Source organism: Gordionus sp. m RMFG-2023, chromosome 2, assembly GCF_954871325.1.
Source record: "Gordionus sp. m RMFG-2023 chromosome 2, tfGorSpeb1-WG-v2, whole genome shotgun sequence".
Lineage (NCBI taxonomy): Eukaryota > Metazoa > Nematomorpha > Gordioida > Chordodea > Parachordodidae > Gordionus > Gordionus sp. m RMFG-2023.
In genome coordinates, this window is record NC_088776.1 from 55,696,467 (window position 1) to 55,724,214 (window position 27,748).

General features: G+C 27.0%; 1 protein-coding gene across 2 annotated transcripts; it reads left to right on the top strand.

Annotated features, from left to right (window-relative positions):
• Window positions 1-27,132, top strand: LOC135925466 (hyaluronidase-like). 2 transcript variants are annotated; one of them, XM_065460798.1, is made up of 12 exons: window positions 1-131; window positions 424-740; window positions 1,172-1,249; window positions 1,600-1,787; window positions 6,975-7,129; window positions 16,503-16,822; window positions 17,022-17,099; window positions 18,998-19,185; window positions 21,825-21,973; window positions 22,429-22,592; window positions 26,478-26,583; window positions 26,687-27,132. In XM_065460798.1, exons 1-12 carry the CDS (start codon window positions 80-82, stop codon window positions 26,899-26,901), a joined length of 2,010 nt encoding a protein of 669 aa, XP_065316870.1. In that variant the 5' UTR covers window positions 1-79; the 3' UTR covers window positions 26,902-27,132. The 2 variants fall into 2 exon arrangements, with proteins under 2 accessions (XP_065316870.1, XP_065316871.1); XM_065460799.1 differs by having other exon boundaries at window positions 26,808-27,132.
• The last annotated feature ends 616 nt before the right edge of the window (window positions 27,133-27,748 follow it).

Genomic DNA, 27,748 nt, shown 5'->3' on the forward strand with positions numbered 1-27,748 from the left:
GATACCTTATTTATTCATAATAAATGAAAAATTATATTAAATAAACTCTTATTAAAATTTATATTCTTTCCTTAAGATTATGATTTGTTCTTGTCGGAATTTCGTTCTTTTAATATTGATCGGGATAATAGGTTAAATTTAATATATATATTTATATTTACTCTCTAAAACAAGTGTCCGGAACAAAAAGAATCGCCTAACATTCCCCCCCCCCAACATCCTTACCCTGATGATTAAATATTAAGTTTTTTATATTTAAATGTTATAATATTGAAATAAGGTAATATTATAATCTAATGAAGGAATAAGGAAAATGATATTTTATATAAGAGCAATTTTCAACAAAAAAATTAATGAATTTCTTTGAACCTTATTTATATCATTTTATAATTGTTTATGCATGCTAAAATTATTCAATTTTAGCATTATTCATCCAAGAAGTTTTACCCATTGCTAATAGGGTTCCATTCAGAATCATATGGAACTCTCCAACATTTGTATGCAAAAGCAAATATAAGGTTTCACTGAATTTAGCCAAATGGGGCATAGAGAGCAATGTAAATCAAGCCTGGCAGAGTGACACTGTCTCACTCTTTTATGCCACGATCATAGGGCTATGGGCCTTTATACGAAATGGCAGAAGAATCAATGGAGGTATACCTGAAAGAATGGACATATATGCTCATGTAAACAAGACTATAGCGGACGTTCAAAGAATTCTAAAAAAAAGCGATTTTTCGGTAAGTTATTACATTTATTAAATATGATAATGTTAATTGATACTCTATGAAAAGTAAAGAAATAAAATAGAAAAGAAGTAAAGTAAGATGAAAGGGGAGAGAAAGATTGGAAGGATAGAACAGAAAAATAGGGGAAAGATAGACAAATAGAAAAGAAGGAGGAATAGGTGGAAGGAAGGTAGGCAGACATAAAGGAAGGAAGGAAGGAAGGAAGGAAGGAAGGAAGGAAGGAAGGAAGGAAGGAAGGGAAGGAAGGAAGGAAGGAAGGAAGGAAGGAAGGAAGGAAGGAAGGAAGGAAGGAAGGAAGGAAGGAAGGAAGGAAGGAAGGAAAGAAGGTGAACCTGGTAGGGTAGAAATTATATTATAAGTTTCAAGCTATTCAAAATTTTTTAAGTGTCAGGTAATTAATTTTTTTCTATCATTATTTTAAGGGTCTGGGGGTGATCGACATGGAATTCTACACTCCCTTGTGGAAATCTATGATGAATCCTGTTTACTCCATTTACGTAGTAATAAAAAAAACATAAAATTTATATTTAAATAATATTGAGTTTTATTAAAAAACGTCAATATATAATTAAATAACTTTTCCAAGACATTTTAAATAGTAATAATTTTATTTTCTTATATATACTTTATTTATAGAAATTATATTGATGGTTTTTAAATTTTTCTAAAGATAATCATCATACACTGTGAAGTATTTTTAGGAAAATTAGGAATTTAAAATAAATACAGTCATATCATAACTTCTTCAATTTAATTGTGAACCGAACCCGGATAGATTAAAAATTTATACTGTTCGTAAAAAAAGATTAATAGCAAGGGGGATTTTATAATATATTAATTTGGTAAAAAGAACGAATCGTTATCTGACTACAAATCAAAAGAAAACACTTCCGGCCTCAATGATACTACAATTAGGCTTAGAACCCAACTAAGATACGAAAGTGCCATAAGGAATATAATGCAATTAACATTAGAAACTGTCAAGAAAGAGAGACCCGGAGGTTTGTGGGGATACTTTGGGTATCCTAGATGCGCCAAGTATATATATATTATTATTAGTTTTACAGCTGATCTTTTATAAATGACAAAATTAAGCTAGTTCCAGCTTATGCCATTAGGCCTTAGTAAAAATTTTATCAAGGGTTGAGTCAGAAATCTATTTTAAAGCTTGAGTAATAGGAATGGCCGTGTCCCTTATATCACATATAAGTTTCTAGACACCCATATAACTTAATCAATATTTCCAGGTTTTCAATTTCAATTTTAAAAATTGATCATAAAAAGAAACTAAAACAATGGATAATAGTATACACACACAATCCTTAATAGAAAATTTTAATTATGTATCCAGTTGTAAATTTTACAGCCATATCTAAATTTCCAATTATTGAGATAATAATTTACATTAAGCGGGTAATTTTTATATAGTTTTTATAATTAGTGTTGTTAAACGGCTCGTTTTGAGCCGATTTTTAAAAACTGCTAACTCGATATTTCATCCAGAAAAATATTAAGCAAACCTGAAGATTTTACTCATAGAAGGAACAAAGCTCTAGATATATATTATCGAAATTTCAAGACTTAGGCAATATTTTTCTGGCTAAATAAACCGTTTTGAAAAATCGGCTCAAAACAAGCCGTTTAACAACACTATTTGTAATGCTATGTTATACGATATTTAATAAAAAATTTAACACAACTTTTTTTTTATTATATATATATATTTATGTTAACGTCAATGTGTTTTTTGAGGCAATATGTTATTTTTTTTCTAAACTTTAAATCATTTTTTGAGCGCGTTTTTAAAAAAAATTTGAAAATTTGAGTTTCTCGGAAATATATACCGCCATTTTTGGAATACATGCCCCTATGAATTTCAGGCAAATTTTTCCGTCAACATTTAAACTTAATACAATTTGTATTAAACTTTACATATATTTTTTTTTAATATAAATTATATATGACTCAAAGGTTAACAGCGAAATTGCGTACAATTCATAAGATAGGTATTCCAAACATGATATAATATATTTGAGGTAAAATCCGATTTTTTAAATTTAAAAATACGGGCTCAAAAAAATGATTTAAAGTTGAAAAAAAATAGCATATTGCCGGATAAAACACATTGATTCTAACATATAAAGATAAGTAAAGAAAAGAGAATATTTTTTTAAAATAGGCATAGTCCTTTAAAATTAAGTTAACTACTACTTATGTAAAATCACCATCCTAATGATTCCCGAATTAGTCTTTACCTCGGCATAAGGAGTTGGAGGATCCGGGCACAACGGGCATGATTTTGTAAAAACCCTTATAAAATTTGAAAATATAAATAAAAAAATATTGATAAAAGACTTTACTAACTTTTCTTACTTATATGTTTATTTTTTAAAATAATTTAATTTCAATATATTTGAATTTTTCCACTGAATAAACCAGATTGGAGATGGACTGGGCAGAGGGCACATTGGACAACTAAGAAAGTTATATATAATAATTTACATTTAAAAAAAGTTTTAAAACAAAAATTACATATTTAAATCATATACAAAATTTTCATATCCATAAGCTATCATTCTGACAGCATAATTTAGATAAAGTTGTATTTATATTACACTCTATATATAATATTTTTTTGAAATATGCTGTAAATTTTAATTAAAATAACTTGTAACAATAAAAATTAGAACCTCAAAAATTTCATTTGGTCAATTAAAATTAGCTATGCTAATACATATATATATGGTATTTAACTTATATTATAAAGTTATGAAGAATAATGGTATATAGAATTTGATTTTATGAAATGATGCATAGATGTTTAAATTAATCCTTAATTATTAAATAATCATATTTATATTCTTTCAAACTTTATAAAAACTAATCAAAGCTCTTTTTTTTTTTAAACTAATAAATTTTTTTAAAAATCTTTTTTTAACTCATTTATAATGAATATTTTCACTATCTCCCTTATTTCTACATGTACAGGTTTGCAACATTTAACATTATATTGTTTATTATATATAATTTTAGATTTTTCTTCACATGAAGAACTATGTAATATATTTTCTATATTTTTCCCCCATAAAATACATATCAAATATTAATGAAAACATTCCTATATTAATTATTCTCAATATACACTTCATCTTTAATTAACATAACAAATACCATTATAAATTCTTTACCCAATCAACAAAATATTTCTATGCCCGTAAATTCTGATATCTATTCTCAACTACAAAAAAATATGACAATTGAAGTCAGGATAAAATCGGCATAGCTAAAAATGACTCAGTAAACCTGTGTATACGAACCGGCTAGTAGAAAAACAATGTTAGAAATACCGATTTAAGTGGAATACTTTCCCCAAATATTTTGACAATCCCTTAGCCGATTACGTAATCAATCAAAGAGGGAGGAAAATAAAATCTAAAATTATCGAGTTGCTAAAACTTAATAATGGATTTACGATAAAAAGTTTGCTAAAAATTTACTACCTTATCTAGAAATGAGTGATTTCAGAAGTTCTAGATGAATCAAATCGATAGGATGGAGCCGGAAAAGAGTTGGAAAAGGAACCGATATACGGAATTCCCTGATAAAAGAATAATGTTCAGAAATGATTAACGTGCCATTTAAAAATCTCTTCTATTTAGATAAAACAAGTTTCGATTTCCAAGTTGTTTCATACTATGGATGGGCACTTCTGGTAAAAGGCTATCAATTAAACTTCCTCCTTCAAAGAGGAAAAACATATCCATTTTGTGTACCATAGCGTTTACAATTATGAAATTTAAGATTTACCTGGATGAATTATCATATATTTTGCCATCCAATTTGTTCATAATAATGGGTAATGAGCCTATATAATTATTCAAATTTATCAAAATATAACGCATCTCCCGCCTTATTCCTCGCAACTCAACCCCATTGAAAATATTTTTTGTTGTTTTAAAAAAAAATCACTATTGGTCGATTATATTCCAAGCAAATTAACAGAATCTAGGTAATAGACGAAATACGCTAGCCTTTTGATTAATTCATTGGAAAGGAATTATAGAATATACCTTAAATCTTAGGTTTTACTCAAAAAAAAGAAGAAATTATGCATTTTTTAATTTAAACTCATTCAAACATGTTTTCCAATTTATAGATGAAAATTTATTTTATAAAAAAAATTCCGATTGTCCTAGGTAGTAGGTTTAATACTTAATAGCAGCTTTTTTACCCATCTTTTAAGTATCGGCTAAATAGCCAAAAATGCAAAAGAAAAAAAATTTAGAGAAGAAAAAAAAATAAACAAAAAAAAGAAGAATGAAGAAAGAAATAAAACAAAAAAAAACGGAAAAAAAAAATAGCCAAAAAAAAGCGAGAATAAAATACGAAAAATAGAAATGCCATCAAATAACTTAAGATAAACCAAAATAGGGTGTCCTTGATTAAATACTTTTTAGTCTATACTAAAAAGCAATTTAAGTATTCAAAATTAAGCCGACCTAGGAACACAGCCTAAATGTGTGTTTTTTTTAAAAAATATTTATTGCAAGTAAAATAATTTTATATGCACATCTACTGGTCCATTTAAATTTATTGCAAATTAAAAAGGTGTTTTAAAATATTATTAATATTTTCTTTTTAAACTTAGGGATTGTAAGTTTATTGGTCTAAAGTAAAAGTATATCTAAATGTAAATGATGATATAAATGATAAAACAGAACCAAGCTCAAGACCAAGGAATGGGAAAATGGGGACCACCCCATGGAAAATTTGCCTGTAATAAATTATCATCTTAGACTAATAAACCCCTCCCCCCACCCATCCCTCAAAAATATTGATATAATAAATTAGTATATAAACAATTATTAGAAGCAAAAAAATAAGGAAAAGTTAATAATTTTTTAAAATAGCAACAATAATTCAAATTGCTTTAGAAAAAAAGTATTTTTTATAAAAAAAAAAAGAAGTGAAAAACCATGATTAATTTTATTAAAATATATCCTACCCAAAAGGTCTGCAATAAGTGGACCTAGATACCTCCAATAAAATTTATGACTGAAAACTCCATCTATTAGTGCCCCTCCCTGTCCCTCTTGTAAAATCTTGGATACGTATATGAATAGAAAATATTTAATCAAAAGCTATACTTTCGATTCGAATAATTATATTGTCGATAATTCTTTTTGTATCTTATGTCAATGATCATGGCTTACACGAACATTATTTTTTATGTATACCATTTGAATAGTAGAAAATGAGAATTATAATTGGATAGATATAATTACTGACGACATATACGCCTCTGCCTGCTCTGGCACACTACCGTCATTAATAACGAAATAAAAAATATTAAAAGTTACTCCTATAATATAAAACTCACATAGATAACAGAATAATATTTATGATACCTAAGATGAATATTAGAAAATCTAAGGGTATTACAGATTTCCACGCTCTAATCCAATAATGATTTAGCCCTATCCCCCCCCCCCCCCCATTATCAAAATTTACTAATATCACCCTCTAGAATGTATTCCCTCTATTCACTTCTAACTTTTACCCCTTACCTCCTACTATCAAATCATAATAAGCAAAATACATATCAAAACTACCTCCTAACTCTTTACCCTCTTCTTATTCAAATGACGATCTTCATAATTAGGGAAGTTTTTTAATTAATAATCTACTTAATACCATTTCCAGTCAACGTTTTTCAAAGCGGTATCTTAGGCAGGTTTTTTTTAGCTATTTTCATTTTATCTCCAAACAAAGGATAATAGACATACTATAGAGTGCTAAATAAAATTCAATTTATGCATCTAGCTATATCTAAATACATTTCAAATTAAATGGAGTCCATTTTTCAACCATCCTAATTTTTAAGAGCTCATTCAACCTTTGTTTAGAGTTGAATTTTATTTTCTTCTTATTTTTTATTACCAATTATTTGAAAAAAATCTGTTGAGAATCGATTTTTTTATAGGCACTTAGACATTCAATGTATTTATTGAACCTCGATTCATGTAGAATAAAGTAGATAACAAGATAAGGTAAATTTTAAAAAATGTGCGAACTGTGGTTAAGAATTAAAACGATAAAAAATTACAATATTATTTGAATATAAGAAATGTAAACCGTCTTGTCAAGTTATTTCTATTCCTTAATGATATTATTTCGGTCAAAAATGGTGTGTATATTATCTTTATTTCTATTTTCAATGTAAAGCAACCACAATTCTTATCAATGCATTTCCAGGATGAAAAGCGGCAATCAATCTTTAAATTGGTTATATGAATCATCTACAGCTCTCTACCCCGCGCATTACATCAACAGGAATGCAACTTCATTGCCTAGACATAGAGCCCGGCAATTAATACAATGTATAAACTAAGTTATAACTTTTATTTTTCCTTATAAACCTTAAATCTCGGCCTCATAAAAAAATTCACTTACATTTTAAAATTAATAAATTGCTTAAGTTTTGGAGTAACCATAATATAAGCTTAATAATATGTATGTTCACATTGCTAACCATAAAAAAACAAAATTTTCTATTATCGGTAATACTAAAGGTTGATTTAGAAAAAAATCTACTGCGAGCTCATCCCAGCCCCTATAAAGAAGTGGAGATATTATTTTTTTAAAAAAGATGTAAATAACGCTAAGTCAGAAATTTAAAAAATAAAAACTTTTAATCAATATATTAAAGGTAAAAATTGAAATTGGTTCTCAATTTATGATCTGACATATTAAAGTTTTAAAATATATTAATCTCTTCAATGCTTTATAAATACGTCTAAAATTTATATATTTTTTCAAATGGTGATTAAATATCCTGGGTGAGTCATGTGGACAAAATTTAGGAAAGAATGTTACATGGGCCTAATTATGACAAAATCTCCCAAGACGAAATTGACACCATATCTTATTTACCCTTAAAATAGGATTAAACTCAGTTTCAAATGTTGAAAGTTGTAGCATCTCAAGCAATCCTACACATACCGCATCGATTGGATAGACAGAAATTTCCGGGACTCTTGAGGGCCAGACTTTGATTTAAATATTTTTTTTTATTGTATGACTTGGACTTCTAAGAGACTTAATTTTATTTTGCTAATATGCTTTATAAATATTATTTTTTAGGAAATAACACTGAAAAAATATTTATTTCAGTGATATTTTCCTTTATCCAATAACTTTTTTATGTGTGAAAATTTTTAGAATCCGACCTGACCTGAAAAAATAGTTCCGACGCATAATCTGAATTAATGAGTCTGTCTGACATGAAAAACATTATTTTATTGATAAATATATGAAGTTGTAATAATATTTAATAAATGGCATTAAAAATTTCAGAATATTTGGCAATTTACAATTGCTCTATTTCTTCAAGGATGTTGAGGGTTTAATTGGAGGGGACCTGTGGGCTGCAAAAACAGGAATTGTTCACTCTTTCAAGTATTTGGCGAAACCCTGTCAGGATGTTTATCAGATCTGGGAAGACCAGGAGGTTTTAGAATTAATAGTGTTTGAGCCTCAATACACGTAGAATAATCAAATTACATAGATTAGGTCTAATTATTCGACCTTTACAAGAGCGGCGATGAAGACGTCAGCCATTTTTCTCAACCGTAAAACTGCAGAACAAGTGTGGATGATTAACACAACAGTTTAAGCGAATACTAATGGCATGGGTGAATTCATTGAGCTATAGAAGTAAATTGATCGAGATAATTTAGAATTAAAAAAAAAAGAAACAAATAGATCAAGGAGCCTTGACATATTTATAAAATTCGATTTATCCGGAAAACAGATAGGCAGACTCACTAATCGAGATGGTACAAATTTAACTATTTGATGTGCGTGATCCGAAAAAATTTAAATTGCATTTTTTTTAAAAAAGAAACAATTAACTAAGTGGTATACAATATTTCAGGGTTCCATAACCAAAACGAATATCGGTTCGGTTTTGGATAAATAACGGTTCAAGGTTCAGGTTCGGTTCACAAAAAATATAAATATCGGTTCGGTTCGAACCTCTAAAAATAACACTTTTATATTCAAACCTACATTCGAATTATTTATAGGGAAGAATTTTTTTTTTTATTCCATAATTAAAATAAAAAAATTAAAATCTTCATTTTTATTAATTGCACATTATAAAATAATATTTAATTTATAAATATAATCAATGTATTAATGTTTAATATGAATAATTACTTAAATTTTTTATTAAGCCGCACAATTAATATATTTTCAAAATTCGTTTCACTCAAATTTCATCTATATAAAAGATACTATAAATTTAATTGTTGAAAAACATTTTTCCACACTAACTTGGGTAGCTGGCACTACCAGTATTATATCAGATTTGATGTGTCATTTATAATACAATATGTAAATAATTTATATATTGGATTTAATTTTTTTTTCTAGGCATTATAATTTATAAGCTTAAAATATTCAAAAAATATTGTAAAATGGCAATATACTAAAGTTTATAAAAATTATGTCTGACACTTATCAATCAAATGTGATTGATAATAATTCGAATATAATAAAAAAATTTGCAATATACTGGTAATAACTTACAAATATTTTATGAGCATATAATTATGAGACTCGAACCGGTTCAGAGAGATTTTAGAGGTTCGGTTCAGGTTCGGCTAAATTTTAGCGGTTCAGGTTCGGTATAGGTTCGATGAAAAATTCCGGTTTTTAGCGGTTTAATGGTTCGGTTCAGGTTCGTTTTGGATCCCTGCTCTTATTTTAAATATTAATAAAAAATTTGAAATTTTATTTAAATAATTTGATACCACTTAATATTTTAAGGCAAATTTTTAAGAAATAGATAATTTATGAAATTTTTTATTCTTGAAAATTTTGTTTTTAATTATGCCCAATTAGATTACTTTAGTTAAAATATATATGTAAGATTTATATGGTTTTAGTGATGAACGAAGCCCTGTGGATATCTGCTAATAGACTAAATGGACCTATCCCGATATATTTTTACGTCAGGTACTCTTACGAAAAAGAGAAAAACGCTTTACTCGATTATTACGACTTGAAAAACATCTTTACGCAGGCGGTGGATATGGCTCAAGACGGAATAGTAAACAATTATCATTAGCTATTGCAATTTTGTTAAATATTTGGGATTTTGAGATAATATTAAATGTTAAATATAAAGCTAATAATTAGTATAAATGAGAAAAAAAATTTAACCTTAGCTTTTATATTTAATAAGCTGGCTAAGTCACTCAAATATTCGAGCTATGATTATTTGTAGAGGTAAAATGCGAATAGATAGTTTTTTATAATGATTGTTGATTAAATATTTTATTTAATTTATAAATAAATTAAGAAAAGGATAACTATATCGAAGGCAAAGATTAACCCAGCATTCATAGCTAGAACGCATTCACGACGAAATACATAAAAATATGCTCTATTTTGTGTATTTTACTTTGCCGCGAATTCGCACTAACCTTGAATTGCAGGGTAATACCACTACTGGCCTTTTTTTTTCATCTAAAAAATATTTTATGTTTTACATTATATATATTTCATATAAGTTGCCAATATACTAAGATTGTAGTTTCGTGCTGTAAAAATTAGATGTACTTTGGATTTATAATTTATTTCTAAAAATTAGCGTTATTAAAAGGCTCGTTTTGAGCCTATTTTTGTTAATGGCTAACTCAATATTTCATCCAGAAAAATATTACGCAAGCCGGAAGATTTTGCTCATAGATGGAACAAAGATCTAGACATATATTATCGAAATCTCAAGGGTGAGGCAATATATTTCTGGCTAAAAAATTGAGTTAGCCGTTTTAAAAAAATCGGCTCAAAACGAGCCGTTTAACAACACTACTAGAAATATTTGGATACAATTAAAATTGTATCCTAATCCAGTTTATACCACATAAAAGATTGATATCAGCAGATAAATATGATTTTATTGGAGAAGAAAAAAAATTGAAAATTTATTAGTTTTTTTTTTACTCAATTTCGAACGAAATAAGGGCGAAATATATATAAATATTTATATTAGGTATTTTGGGGAGATCATGCCGAGTTTGGAAATTGTACCGCTTTGAGCAAACATATGGAAAGCCTGATTGGACCTTTAGCCCAGAAATCCATCAATTTTGCTATAGGTTTTCTTTTCCTTAAATTTTAAATGCAATATATTGAAAGAAAGAAATAAATAAATAAATAAAATAAAATAAAAAGACATGATTAGGAAAAGCAAAAAAAAATATAGTAAAACATTCTTTTGATTCCCGATAAATAAAAAGTGTGCAGCCAAGAGGTATGTGGAGGCAATGGTAAATGCATAAGGAGCGATTTTAAGGACAATCATATTCCAGACATCGCCTTGGAATCTTATTACAGGTTTAACCTTTATAAGAAAAGAATTTTAGCTTCAATGGAACCCCTATCGGACTCTTACAGCTGCGTATGTTATCCTGGATGGAGTGGAAACAATTGTGAAATAAACTTCACTACTAATTCTACTACTTAAAAAAATGTTTATTCCTTTTATTTAATTATATTATTATAATGAAATTTCTAAGCATGAAACTATCCATTTTTTTACGAATCATTAAAATTTATATATATTATGAATAATTTAAGAATACATTGGTCGAAAAACATAAGCCTTTTTTTTAATGGAATATATAGAATGCGATTTAAATGATTTTTTTTATTATACAATATTTTAAAATATTGATTTTTACACAGTTGCTATTTGGATCTTTTAATTATTTTTTTTAAACTAATATTGGGGACGAATATTTGTAATTTATTTCAGAATTCCCAAACTATGCGGTTTTATAGCTTTACTTTTTTTGTTAAGATTGAAGCCCAAAATAACTTTTCCAAGACTCTAACTAGAACTTTTGTTTATATAAGGGGTACCAGATGGGCCACAAATTTGTTTTTAAAAAATTACATACTTTGATTATATTCATTCTGTAATCTTTTCTTCATATGCTAATGTTGGAGATTTGTTATTCTATTTTTAAACAACGAGATAAGTTAAAATTATTTTATAGGTATAAGGCTATTTACTAATCTAGTTACTTATTGTAAGAGTTGACAATTAGTACGTTTTAAAACAAAAATCACTAAAAAATAATATGAGAGTTTTCTTTCCGAAAATTCGGAAATATATGTTTATGTTCAAGAAATTTCACCTTATTTTTAATAATTGATTCAAAATAGGCGAAATATAATGTAATTACTAACAATATTAAATGAATGAGCTGAATTTTGTCGTAAAATAAATTTATAAAAATTAAATAAGTAATAATAACTTATATTTTTCAGGCATTTTTTGAGATAATGATTTTGCAAAGGATTTTTCAGAAATAGAGGGAAAAATTTATAATTACTAAGGAATCAGTTTTAAAATTAAGAGAATTATGCCTTTTTTTTATATCTCTATACCCTTGAATATATGTCACTGATTTGTATTTTTATATTTATATCTTATGGCTAGTCACAAATAAAGCGTATTCACGAATTTTGTAAAAGATAATGTAATTTAAAATATAGTCCCTTTATTTCACATACAGAATCTTTCAAAAAATACTTTAATTTAAAAAGGAAATTTATCCATTAATTTTTTGAGTTTTTTTTTTGGAAAAGTGAAGAAAACATATCCGACATCGCTACTCCCCCCTCCCCTCCTCCTTTCCATATGATAGAAGTAAGAAACAAAGAAAACTTGAACTATAATGGAATTAGGAAAACAAACATCACAAGTAATACAAAATGAGATCCATTTTATCTTGGGATAGATAAAATGATAGGAGAAATATTACCCAATGCAAACTTAATTTATACTCTTGGTATATTGCTGATGGAATTATAGCCGGCTTGCCAGACCAATTCAACATGACAGTAGGCTTTATAAAATCCATGAAAACATAGGTTTAAAAATAAATCCTCTAAAAGAGTCAATATTGTCCCCTAGACAGCAATGTTTAAAAAATGTTTAAAATGATTTCAGATTTTACAGGAGAAAGAGTACCTCACATATCTAGGGTCACCCTTAGGCAATAAAGATACTTTCACTAAATTTTTCGCAGGTACTTCAAAGGATCAAAATTACTTTTTTTTTTAGCTAACATTATCAAAATTACATTGGATATAAAAAAAATTCAAAATTTTGAAGGAGCTATTCAAATTTTTCAGGGGGCCCGAGCCCCTGTTGCCCCCTTCCCCATAGAGACGCTACTGATATATGCCACGAATATTATAATTATAATTAAATATAAAATTCATATATAATTTTTTATAATAGGTCGATCTAAAAAATTACGCTTTGTTAAAATCAATCAGTAATAAGTTGATTCTAAACCCTTTATATTTTACGATGTTATGAGAAAACCATTTTCCGATTTTCAATATACAACTGAACCTGTCTAATTTGGGAACCGGTCAAAAAAATTTTCCTAAATTAGACAGTTTCTCATTTATCGAGGCATTTTCAAATCCATAGGTAGTTAATGGGAATTTGATTGGGACTAAAAATTTTTATCAAATTAGGGAGGTGCCAAGTTTTACTGTATATAAAATTGAGCCCTGTTTACTACCTATGAATAATTTCCTGATAATATGGGGTTTGAAATTGAGTCTTTTTTTTGTTATCTCTTTCTTTATATTTAAGTACGGGTGGGGCTCAGGTCGGTCCTCGGGTCGGTGCTGTCATTTATGGGATTCGTGCACGAATCAGTTCTCGCGTTAATATTCAGGTGGATGTTTGCATTAGTGTTTGGGTAGAAATATTTGATCAACCAGATAAATCTATTAGGTTAATTTGGGTCTGGCTCATTTTTTCAACCAAAAAATCGACCAAAAATTATGACAATTATATCCAACCAAGCAACTCAACAACTTTTTGTAGGAGCCTTCTATCTGTTTATAACTCTGATATTTTCTAAATTGCGCAAAGTAACTTCTTTTCTTTAAAAATAAGATTTTAAACTTTTAAGAGTATGTTGGAAGTCGCCTTCTGTGTTATCTAAGTGCTTCATAGAGCAAAATAATCTAATCCCTTGATTTCTTGATTTATAATTCAGTGAAGTTGTAAAAAGCTATCAATGAATAAAAATCGTTTATAATTTTTTAAACAATTTTTTGGCGATAATTTTGCATATTTAAGTAAAATATATACCATAATGAACAAAGAAATTTTTTTTAAAAATATTGATCTAAAATACAGATTACTCAAAGATTATGTATTTCTTTGTAATCTAATAATTTTAAAATGTTATCACGAAAAAAAGTAAAATACATATAAAAAATTGGCTCATGTCCTTCTGACCTTGTAATTCGCCGTAATAAACATATACCTTTTACTATGATAAATATGATACATTTATAATTTTAAATGAAAAATTATATACTATATATTATATATCTCAAATTTTTTTGATAAATTTAAATAAAAAAATGAATTTTTCTTATAGAAATCCCATTCTTTTGATACTGATCGGGTTAACAGGTTAAAAATTATATATATTTATCCTGTGCTTGCCTATACAGAGAAAATTTATTTGGAAACTATAAACAAGGATCTCCCTCAACCAAATTTTTTTACTCCCTAGCCCCTAAACCTACCCCCGATTTTCTTTTAAGATATTTGGTGGGTACAATTATTTACGTGCAATGAATATGTGTACTAATTCAAGGCACTTCGAAATATGAAAACCGCCTTCGGATATAAATATTTTCGAAATAGTAAAAACTTATATTTAATAAAAAAAAATCAAAATTTTCAACATAAAGGTTAACAAAAAATAACAAAATGCTCTTGAAATAAAATAGCAATAATTTTAAAACAGGATTTCACTAATAAAATATAATATATTAACAATTATTATTATTAAATTTTAAACTAAGCAACGAAAAAAAATTTTTTGAGAGTAATATATCTCTTCTCTTCTCTTCTTCTCTTCTTCTCTTCTCTTCTCTTCTCTTCTCTTCTTCTTCTTCTTCTCTTCTCTTCTTCTTCTTCTTCTTCTTCTTCTTCTCTTCTCTTCTTCTTCTTCTTCTCTTCTCTTCTCTTCTCTTCTCTTCTCTTCTCTATAAAAGGTATATTATATTTGTTGACATTTTTGAGGTTCAGTTAAAAAAAAACATTACCACAAAACATATATTATGTTGGATAAATCCAATATTTCGAAACTTCTTTTCAATAATATTATAAGCAAAATAATTTAGTCAATCCTAATAATGAATTTCTTAGTTATTAATCTATCAAAACATTTAATTATTTTTTTAGTTTGCAACTGTACATTTTTAAAGTCAAATTTAGTCATTAATGAGTCAAATAATTGATATTAGATTTGCTTTATTTGTTATATCAAAATAATAATATAAGGTAATCTATTTATATAAAAATATAAACACAACAAGCAAAGAGATCTCCTTAAGCCGGTATTAACCGTTATTATACATTAAACCAATGCCGAACCATGAATCGCTAAAAATTTTATTACCTGAACCGAACCCTTAAATGATTAGAACCTTTTAGTATCCTAACTGTTTTAAAGATTATTAATATTATAGTTAATAAATACTGCTTATTTAATTTTTATAATTTAAATTAGGTATATATATAGCGTCAATGTGGGTTTTCCGTCAATGTGTCATTTTTTTCAACTTTAAATCATTTTTTGAGGGTGTTTTTTTTTAAATTTAAAAATTGAATTTTACCGAAAATTTATTCCAACTTGTTTAGAATACCTATCACATGAATACCGTTAACCTTGTCATTTATAATTTATATATAAAAAATCTATGGAAGAACTAACATATTTAATTCAAAAGTTCATAGCGAAATTGTCACATGTTTATAGGGTAGGTATTCCAAACATGATAGAAAACATTTCCCGTAAAATCAAAATTTTAAATTTAACAAAACGCACTAAAAACATGATTCAATGTAAAAAAAAAATAACATATTGCCGGAAAAAACACATTGGCATCAATAATAAACTAAATGTAAGTTGCTTAATGTATGGTATATACGTTAAGTGATGAGATTTTAAAAAATGTGCCTATCTACTATATTCTGAAATAATTTTCAACCAAGTTTTAAAAAGTTTAAACTGAACCAATATTATTATATTTTGAGAAACGAATCTGAACCCCGAAACTGTTACTTTATTATGATCCCGAACCGAATCGATATGTATAAAAGGAACTTTATTTAAAATCTATTAAACTACTACCTAAGTAAAATAAATTTCTTATCATTATATAGAGATATAATACCTTTATTCAATATAACAAATAATATCACTATTTTCGGCATTCTTAGTAAAAAAAATTCTTTTTTAAACAACAAAGTTATTCTGTAACAAATTAAGTGCGTTAGTACAATCTAATAATATTATCATATTGTGGGTTGGGTTGACTACATAAACCCAGAGAAAATATTCATATTTTAGACATAAAAATGGTTCACATACAATATTTTAACTTTTAATATAAATTTCTAAGTTGACTCAAAATAGAGATTTAATTCATTTTTTTTTGTTAGGAAGAAATTTTGGCCAAATCAGTTGCTAAGCTAGATGATTAAACAACACTACAATTTCAAACCTTTAACCACGAAAAGTTAAAGTCTTCTGTTTATAAATAACTAAAAAATTATAAAACTTGCTATTTTTACAATAAGTTTATCATAGTCTTTTATTCTATAAATCATATATACGAATATTAAAGCTTTCTTCATCCAAGATGTTATGCCCCTTAATAAAAATGTCCCTTTCAGAGTCATATGGAATTCACCAACGCACGTATGCAAAAGCCGTTATAATGTTATACTGAACTTGGACAAATGGGGAATAGAGAGTAACGTAAATCAGACCTGGCAGAACGCCACTGTCACACTCTTTTACGCTACGGTCATAGGTCTATGGGCCTTTATTAATAATAATGGAACACGAGTCAATGGAGGTATACCCGAAAGAATGAATATAACCGCTCATGCAAATGAGACCATAGCTGACATACAAAGAGTTATGAAGAACACAAATTTTTCGGTATATTTTTAATTACTTCTAAAAAACATTAAAAATAAGAGGAAGGAGGGAAGGAAGTAAATAAGTAAAAATTAACTTTATCTGAAGAGTAAGATAGTACAAGCTCCAATCTAGTTTTAAAAGTAATAGTCACAAATGTCATAGTTCTATAATATTTTTTTGAAAAAATTTGGAAAACCTTAAATATTCTCATTTTAAGGGTTTGGCAGTTATCGATATGGAATTCTACACTCCGTTGTGGCAACTAATGATGGATCCGGTTTATCAAATTTATATAGTAAGATCGGATATATTTTTATTTAGAATCGTTTGGATCTTCAATTAGCCAATAAAATTGGCCAATTTATTTTGGTATAACATTTTATAGATTGATTTAATGACTGACGTTTTATAAAATGAATATTAATAAAGCATCTTAAAAGTCTAGCTTTGATGTGATTTTTTATTAACGCCATGAAAAAAAACACTTGTCAAAACGAGGTCCTAGCAAATATTTAAAAAAAAATTTATTATAAAAAGCGAGTTTGAGTTTCTGAAGATTATAGAGTTCGAAATTTTTAAGTGGTAAAGAAAGAGAGAGAGAGAAAAGAAAGAAAGGAAGAAAGGAAGGAAGGAAGGAAGGAAGGAAGGAAGGAAGGAAGGAAGGAAGGAAGGAAGGAAGGAAGGAAGGAAGGAAGGAAGGAAGGAAGGAAGGAAGGAAGGAAGGAAGGAAGGAAGGAAGGAAGGAAGGAAGGAAGGAAGGAAGGAAGGAAGGAAGGAAGGAAGGAAGGAAGGAAGGAAGGAAGGAAGGAAGGAAGGAAGGAAGGAAGGAAGGAAGGAAGAAAGAAAGAAAGAAAGAAAGAAAGAAAGAAAGAAAGAAAGAAAGAAAGAAAGAAAGAAAGAAAGAAAGAAAGAAAGAAAGAAAGAAAGAAAGAAAGAAAGAAAGAAAGAAAGAAAGAAAGAAAGAAAGAAAGAAAGAAAGAAAGAAAGAAAGAAAGAAAGAAAGAAAGAAAGAAAAAGATAATTATTTAAGACAAGGTCAATTAATCAGAAAAAACATATTTGTAAAAAGAAAAGAATATTTGTTATTATAGACCTTGAATAAATTAAATATAACTTTATAAAAAAAATCAAGAAACACAATTTATTAAAATGCCGCTATCCCTAGAGGATACATGATAGACATCGGTTATTTTTATCAAGTCCATAAAAAAAATAAAAGTTTGGCTGAGATAATTTTAAAGGAATGATAAATATGTATGATAAATTAATTAATCATGATTCAATTAGAAATGTTCATTGTAACCATATGTAAAAAGGAATGCCTAAAAGGAGGTTAAAAAAAAGGTTTTTAACAAAAATAAAATAAAATATCAATAGAGCGACTTCTTAACAGGAGCGTAACCCCCTTCATCCCAAATTTGCTTGTCTCGCAAATATCATTTTAAGCTAATATAAACTTCTCCCTATCCCACACCCATCTTTACCAAAAATGTATACGATATATCACTATTAAGAAGAATTTGAAAGAAAAATTAATAAAAGTTAATAAATTTTTTAAATAATGACTATAATTCAAAATATTTAGAAAAAAAATAATCTTTTTTTTTAAAAAAAAATAATAAGTGAAAACCAAAAATTATTTTTAAAAAAATATTAGTGTTGTAAAACGGCTTGTTTTGAGCCGATTTTTGAAAACGGCTAACTCAATATTTTAGCCAGAAAAATATTGCCTAAGCCCCCAAGATTTCATGTCTAAACCTTTGTTCCTTCTATGAGCAAAATCTTCAGGCTTGTACCTACAAAACGTGGACCTTAAAGACCTATAATAAAATTTATAGAAAACCTGTCTAATAGCCCCTCTCCCCTGTAGAAAAGTTCTGATAGGCCTATGTTTATTATTATCGAAATAATTTATTTCTGACAATTTTGCCGCGAACTTTGGAATTACTCTTAAAATCTATTATTAATTTTTATATAGATATTTTTTATCAAATTTAAAATGCTCAAATATTTAATATAGGTATAATTCTTAAATATATACTAAATCATGACATTATAAAACATAGCTTTTATTTAGTCACTTGATGTCATTTTTAAAGATAACTAAGTGATGTTAAGACTTAAGAGTGTCTTCCTTTCATTAATAAAAGGGAATTTACAAATTCTAAATTAACTTTATTAAAATGGAAAAAGGATGAATCGATAGACTACTTCAAAACTCAGATGAACACTTCTGGCCTCGATGACACAGCAATAAGACTTGGAGCTCGACAAAATTACGAAAGTGTTATCAAAAATATGATGATATTAACTCTAAGAGTTGCTAAACAAAATAGACCCTATGCTTTGTGGGGATATTATGCCTTTCCTAAATGTGCTCCGTAAACACATGCTTACTAATTATTATTAATAAATAATCCCTATCCGGTATTTTGTCTGAGCCGTCACCGAAAACCCGGCCAGACCGTGTAGTCTTTATAAAAATATAACAATCATCGATTTAACCCGACCCAATAAAAATAAAAAGAGGCCTCACCTGATCGAATATTGATTTTAAGATTAGGGTACAATACATTCAATTTTTTATTTAAATTTATCGTAAAAATGATGATTCTTATAATTTTAATAGTGATTTAGAGTGTAATTTAAATTTATTAAGTTTTAGTTCTCAATTATATGATCTCTATTTTGGATAAAGAAACCGAAAGTTATAACATATCTCATTACCGATTTAGGTAGAACTATAAAAAATTTATATACTGATAAATTTATCAAAAATCCATCTAGATGTGATACAGAAAATTCGATACATTTTTAATACAGTGCTAGCAAACTTTAAAATATTTTAAATTGTAAAAATTATCAAAGTTACTTATGCGAAATTGGCTAGTAAAGCTACAAGCCCCATCATAAAAAGTATAATTAGTTCAAATAAGTAGCTTATTAGTTAAGTAACGACTCAAAATTTACAGTTACTTTATAAATTAAAATATATAATTTATATAAGATCTTTTAATAAATTTTTAAAATCTTTTTTTTATTGAATTGAAATGTATAAATAATGAAAAAATGGAAGCAAGCACAAATAAAAATTTTTATTTTTAAACTTTGGAAAATCATTCTGCACGTATTTTCATAGGATGTTTCCACCTGTCAATTATTGAGTTGACATATTTAATTTAGCAATTCAAGGTCACCCTCCCCATGGGAAAATTAAGATGAGTATATAATGCTACCATATTTTTTTCTACGATAAAATAATTTGGATTCCAAAAGAAACAAGGTTTTTAAGGCAAGAGAAAAATTTTACAAATCACTGAAGAATCTTTCCTTAAAACGTTTATTATCAATAATTACGAAATAAATGAATGCTTTGAAATAATTAAATTGGAATCCTTCTCACTAGTTGCTGTTTAGATCATTCGTTTAGTTGAATTAATTTTGTCTACGCTCAAGATTTAGCCAACAGCTGTCTGCTAATATTTGGTACAATTTGAGGATTTATTTTTTGGCTAAACTTAGTTTCGGCAAAATCAGGGTTTTTACGAAAGATATCTTTCACAATTAAGCTTTATTTTTCTATCATCCTAAAAAATCATTAAACGTTGCTTTAAATTTAGAGTTATACGAAAGAATTGTTTATTAAAATATCATACATTAAAATATGGATAAAATAATAAAATTTATATTAATACATAAAAGCAAAAGACCTTAAGTTTCCATCTTTCCTTTAATTATATCTGGGTTACACTGTATATGGAATAATTTGGTCTTTTCTACCTCTTGGAAATACCAACTGGAAATAATTGCCATGAGAAGGAATTTTTTTTAATACATATCGCAGTACATAATCCATAATTAGGTACAAAATTTTATGATAATTTTGCGAGTCTAGTCGTCATAAAACATTACGTATAGAGTCAATGTTAGATGATTCAATTATAAAATTTGTTTTTGTATTATCTGACCCCTGTTAATCAGGCGGAGCATATACCTACCAGTTTGATAGCTTTTTCATATCTATATTCGTTTTCCTTTAAAATAAATAATATTAAAGGTGCATGAAAAACGTTTAGCCATTAATTACAAGTTTTATCAAAAACCATAATGTCGTATTTTTATATACGAATTTATAGTAATTTTGCATAATGCCAATCAACCAAAATAAGGTTGATTGGATTATAATTAACATTGAATAGCACGTGATTTTTATATTTTGAGTGGTCGCATATAATTGTAAAAAAAAAGATTATTAAAAAAAAATTACCATGAAATGTTTCGTTTCTGATATTTTTGACGATTATAAAATTAGTTTTTTTTTATACAAAATTGTTGAAATTAAATTAAGAAAATTAATATCATCCAATCGTTTCAATTTAGTTGCTGAGTAAGTTTAGGAAAGGTTGGAAGTAAAAGGTGTGTAACGTTTTCACAAAACTGAAGTTTGTAATGTGATAAGTGTCATTGATTGAAAGTTGATAATCAACATTAATATTATAAAACTATATTATATTTAATGTAATTTAAATATATAATGTAATTTTTTCCAATATCATTATGTTAAAATAATCTATATATCGACTTAGAAACTATATAAATAAAAGTACGTACTAAATATTAGATACCATTCAATATAAAGAATATATCTCGATTATATAAATAACATAGTTGTCAACTATTGGCATAAATTGGAGTTTAAATTTTTTTTGGAACAGTATTGGCATTTGAATATTCTTACAAATTCAGAAAATGGATTATATTCAGTTTTTATATTTTGTATTATTTTATTGTTAGCCTGAAACAGAATTTCTTAGCACTTCTCTTGTAAACATAGTTTTTCCTAAAATCTAAAATTGATTATTCCTTTTTATTAGTGAAGTTACTTTAAAAAAAATATAATTTCAAACTCTGCAAAATTGATGAGGTTTTTTTTAAAAAAAAATTAAGAAAGATATCAATTAATTTGAAAAGGACATAAATTTAGTAAAGAATAATATATTATATATTTTTTTTGGTAAAGCTCATTAGTTTCATATCAATGCGATATAGTACAAAACAATCAAGCTATTAGTTGGTTGTACGAAGCTTCTACAGCTCTCTACCCGGCATTTTATATCAATAGGATTGGTGATCCATTATACCATGCAAGGACAAGGCAATTGATACAATGTAGAAATAAGTCAAATGTCAATGAATGAATGAATAAATGAATAACTAAATAAATGTATAAATGAATGAATAAATTGAATGAATGAAGGAAGGAAGGAAGAAATAAATGAATCCGTTTGATTGCTTATAAACAATCTGGCAAAATGAATACAATTTTCATCTTTCCTATATAATATTTATGTAGGGGAAACCAAGGCTATGTGGGGTGAAAAGGCAAATGGTTATAAAATTTCCATCTTTAGGGCTGATATTTTTAGATTTAAAGTGAATTTAAAATGAATTGTCTTTCCCATCATTAAAATTGCTATAAAATTTATTTATTATATTAAAACATAAGGTAAATGTATTTGTATAATGACTGTTTAGCATATTAAGTGGGTTAAAGCTTTTTTTTATCTTAATTAAATAAATCTAACTTTACAAATCTCAACTGTTAAATACTTATATCATTTTAGTGATGAATGAAGCTCAAAGGATATCTGCCAGTAGGATAAATGGGCCTATCCCCGTGTACTTATATGTGCGGTACGCTTATGTGAAGGAGAATAAGACTCTACTCGATTACTTCGACTTGAAAAATATTTTTGCGCAAGCGGTGGATATGGCTCAAGATGGAATAGTAAACATAAATATTACATCCTTTAAGTATTGAAGATGTCTCTTTGACTCAAATAGGACCTGCCAGAATCGACCTTCTAAGTTTTTAAGGGGGTTTCCAGCTAGTAAAAGTATTTTGTCCTATCAAGCCTATTAAGAATTTGGTAATGCTATATGCATCCAGCGTTTACATTAGCGAGGGACCTCCAAATTTTTTGAAGATGATAGGGAGTTACAACGTCCACATGATGGTGGGGTGTGTGAAGTTTGCTTCCAACTTTTAAGGGGGAAAGCAAGAGGTAGGATAACTATATTGGGGTGATATCTATTAAATTATTAAATCAAATAGGGCAAATTATATTGAAATATATTATGGTAAAAAATTATTTTATTAAAAGACCTTTTATAATAAAATGATATTGCTACACATCGACCAAATTTATATTGTGAATAAAAACCTTAGTCATTATTTTTCAAATTTAATATTTTCTGCTAAGTGAAAATTTTTAATGGGTTAAGTATAGGGTTTTGAGGGGGTTTGTTTCCAATAAATATTTTATCATGTAGATGCTGAGGAGAGGAGTAGGGCTTAGGTAGAGCCCAGCATAGGCTGTTCGAAGCCAGACCTGAGCTTTGACATTGATCGGCCTCGGACATTGAAGACTTTTTCTTGGGTTCGAACACAAGTCGGGCTGTAGCAGCCCAATCCGAAACCCGACCCGAGGCTCAAACAGTAAATTTTATATCTAACACAAACCATTATAACAAGCCATATCCCATAACATAAAACAAACCATATTTCATAATAAGACGACCCAAATTTATTCATTTAAGAACAACACAATCTAATATATTAAAAATAATATAATAAAATAAATCATAATTATCCAATTCTTCATTTCCCAAAGGTCCACAGCTGACATCTTATCCAATATCTCCCAATCTCCAACTAGGGCTTTCTCCTAACAATGAAACAACATGTGATCATCATCCACTCTTCTTCCCCCAAGGAAAACTTAATTCCCCTGTCAGAAAATAACTGACATTTTATGTATTATATTAAATTTGTTTCTTCTTTTTTTCCAACAGCTACAACAATATCCTCATTAATTATGTTTCCGAAATGTGAATCAAATTCACATGACATCTATTCTTTCTTTATTTTCAAAAGAATCTTGTATCTTTTTAATTTTTTTGACAAAAGATAGATATACTTTTTTTTATATTTTCGTTTATAATATTTAATAATCACATGAAGCCTTATTTTTCGTGAATTCTTATTATTCTTCTTTTCCCATCGTCATATTTTAAAAAATCGGTAAAATCTACAGTACATCAAAAATTAACTTGAAAATCTATAACTTACATCATAATAGACAAATAACAACACCAAACAAAAAAACATACATTTAATAATAATTTTTAATTTTTAGGATTAACACTCATGTTGGTGAAGAAAAAAGTATTGAAACTAAGATTGTGAAAATATTTCTTGAATCAAATCCAAATCTTAAAATTTTAGATAAATTTTTTTTTTAAATTATTAAAGTAGAAAAATATTAAAAAATGTTTAATGCCTGTCAGGGGCATCACCAGTCATTACATTTTCAGCGAGCTCAAAAAAATTTTTCTCTGACTTTTAAAGTATAAAAAATAATCAAAATCTTTAAGGAGCTCAAGCCCTGTATGCACCTCCCCCCAACCACATAGTCATGTTATCAATGCCTATACAAGTAAAAACCTATAAGGAGTTTACATTTAAGATAATTCCTGGATTATTATGAAAATGTAGGAGAGGTATTGGAAGAAGTTTAGAGAGAGTTTGGGATTTTAAATAATCTAATTGCAACAATTGCAGATTAAACAGTGTTAATTTCGTCATTTTATTTACTGAGTATATTGTAAAATCAAATGATCTTGACAATGATTATCGGAATGGCCCTCAGAAAAAATATGAGAGGTAACAGATAGTAAATAGAAAGTTCCATGCATTACATGGGCCTATTAGATAGTATGACTTTATTGCTCAGTGACTTAAGTAAAATCGATGTTTAAATATTATCTACCTTTATTAAAAGATGTCTGATATTAGCAATATTTGGAAAAATATTTCTCTTATAATGAATATAATGAGGCAAGTTGGCATTATCACGTCCAATTTAAGAACTTATGGATTGCGCCAGATGTTTAAAAAAAAGCCCTTCAAAATATAATAATAAAACCCTAAACGTTATAGTACATAATCAAACTATAACGCCATTAATTTAACATCTAATAAACAAAAAAAAATTAAGTTTTTCTTATATAGTGTAACAAATATTTCTGAGTTTAATAATACAAATAACATTGAGCTGGAGGTTATGAATTATCCGAAAGATTCTAGAAATAATAGAATCCATAAAGGATTTTTTAAAATATATAACTGCAACAACTTCATCAGCTACTTTTGAAAGATTATTTAGTTTAAGCATGTTCCTGAAACAACAAAGGATTATTGATATATTACAGTGTTGTGATGATTTAATGAAACATATTGACGATTAAATTTAAACCAATTCATATAAAATGATAATATTTGCAAAAATAATTAAAATATAGACAAATCATTATTATGTAAAATTTCTTTAATTATTTCTTTTGTTGTACATTTGCAAAGATTATAATTATATATGCATGTGTTTAAATTAAATTGTCAATATTTTTCATTAAATCATCACAACACTGTAATTAAAAAATTAATTAAAAAATAATAATTTGATTTAATAAAATGGCGGCAAAGTTTTCTCTGATCATAATTACAGCCTTCTTTTTTTTAAATTCTTTTTTTTATCACATATGTATTTTTTTATATGTGTTATGTGTTAAATAGTTTACAGGTTATTTTTAAAATTTATTAATAAACATCACAAATTTTAAAAAATCTATACAGTAATTATTAATTTTAAAATATTTTGTTGTAAATTAAAATTAGTGGGGAGGGGGGGGGGGGGCTTGGCTAAAAACACGCCCATTGAAGATCTCTAGGCGTACATAGCTAAGCGTCTATTAATAATATTCTCCAGGCATGCTAGAATGAATATTACATAAAAACGGTTAATTATTATGATCCAATTTTAATTAGCTCCATTAACTATATATCTTGTTTTATTTATTTTGGTTGATGTAGTTTTTAAGATATTTCGCTACTAGAATAAATTCGTAATATTTTAACCCTTAGTTAAGATAGGACATTATTTTATTTTAAATTTCCATTTTATTTTGATCAATAAATAATATTTTTATAAAATATCTTGCAATAACATTTTATATAATTTTTTTTTTAGAAAATCTTGGCACAACTTTTATAATTATTCTCAACATTTTATATCTGAATAATTTTATAAAGTTTGAGGATAGTTATATCTTATATCAAAATATATAAATAAAATAAATTGTATTAATTTGTAATTGGGGTTTATCCTCACTGGAGGATTTATCCTATTATTTTTAACCGGAGTAATGAGAGATCGAAAATCTTGACATGTGCCATGTCGGTTAAAACTTTATAATTCTCACTCAATATATATTTTAACTAAATTAGTTATTCTACTTTTTGTTCACATGTATGCCATACTCTAAATTAAAAACAAAGATGTCGAATTTTTATAATTAATTTATAATTAATTTGAAACACTTACGTTGGTTTTATAAAAGCACATGATTATATAAATGACTCTTCTCACTTTTAAATAAGTAATGGGTCAATTAAATAAGTAATGGGTTAAAAATTTATAGTAAAAAGTGTTTCATTTGTTAATATATACATTTCATTACAAAAAAAATGATATTTGTTATTATAATTAAATAAACTAACAAAAATAGAGAACGTTAAATAATAATCAAACAACAATATGTCTATTTATTATAGGTATTTTGGGGAGATTATGCTGATTTTGGTAATTGCAAAGCCCTGAGCACGCATATGGAAAAGCTTATAGGACCTTTGGTTAAGCAATCTATCAATTTTGCAAATGGTATATGGTATTTTGATTTTAAATTCATTCACATTATTCAATGAAATAAAAAGAGAGAAAGAAAAAAAAAATATTTTTTGTTACTAATTTCAAAAATTAAAAGTATGTAGCCAACAGGTATGTACAGGCAATGGTAGATGCATTAGGAAAGAATTTTTGGACCCTGAAAATCCACCATCTATAAATATGGATTCCTTTTACAGGTTCAACATTTACAAAAAAAGAATTCTAGATAACATGGGGAATCTTACTAACTCTTACAGCTGCTTATGCTATTCTGGATGGTCAGGAAACGATTGTAAAATAACTACAATGTGATGCTACCATTTATTAAAAAAATATTATATATATATTCTCTTTTCTCTTTGTTTAATATTTATTTTTATATTTTGTAAAAATCTCTCTATTAAATTAAAAAATTTGCACTAATGTAAAAACTGAAAAAATTCAATATAAAAAAATAGGTATTAATTATAAGAATGAATTTAATGTCTGTATTCAATAAATGTACATAATATTTATTTCTAAATAAATTGGTTGGAGTACAAACATGATATGTATTTTGTCATGTATTATTTCTAATTAAAGAGATACATATCCGTTAACTAATTCTTCTCAATCTGCAAATGTTTAATTTAAAGAGTTGCACAAGGTTTCTCAAGATATTTGTATGCAATTCAAATGCGCCAATTATTTCGATCAGATTTCGATACCTAAGGGATTTGGCTCTAAATGGAAAATATTGGTACTTATAAAGCAGGGAGAATGGCGTTAGGTAAACCCCGGGGCTTGGCAAACCACTTAATCTCATTTTAAAATTAAATACAACTGAAGGTTAAAATTTTATCCTTAATTAGCTTAGAATTTAAAGGTTTTTAAATAATAAAGCCATAAAATTATTCTATAAGTAACATTATTAATAAATAAAGATTCAATTTATTATGGCCTAAATAACCCAATGAGTGGTTTGCCCCACTATTGGGGCTTGTTGGATAAAAATTTCACTTTTACAAAAAATAAATTTAAAAATAAATGATTATATTCTTAAAATATTTTATAAGGCGCCTTTCCAGGGTATAGTTTTAGATATCTAATCACATATTTTTTTTACATTATCTAAAAAAGGAGCTACAGCCATTTTTACAAAATTCAGTTGACTAACCCC

Excerpts from the sequence above, each read along its gene's own strand:
- LOC135925466 (XM_065460798.1), top strand. The coding sequence starts at position 80 with ATGATTTGTTCTTGTCGGAATTTCGTTCTTTTAATATTGATCGGGATA. Across the intron at positions 741-1,171 it reads TAAAAAAAAGCGATTTTTCG|GGTCTGGGGGTGATCGACAT; the intron begins GTAAGTTATTAC and ends CATTATTTTAAG. Across the intron at positions 17,100-18,997 it reads CGGTTTATCAAATTTATATA|GATGAATCGATAGACTACTT; the intron begins GTAAGATCGGAT and ends AAATGGAAAAAG.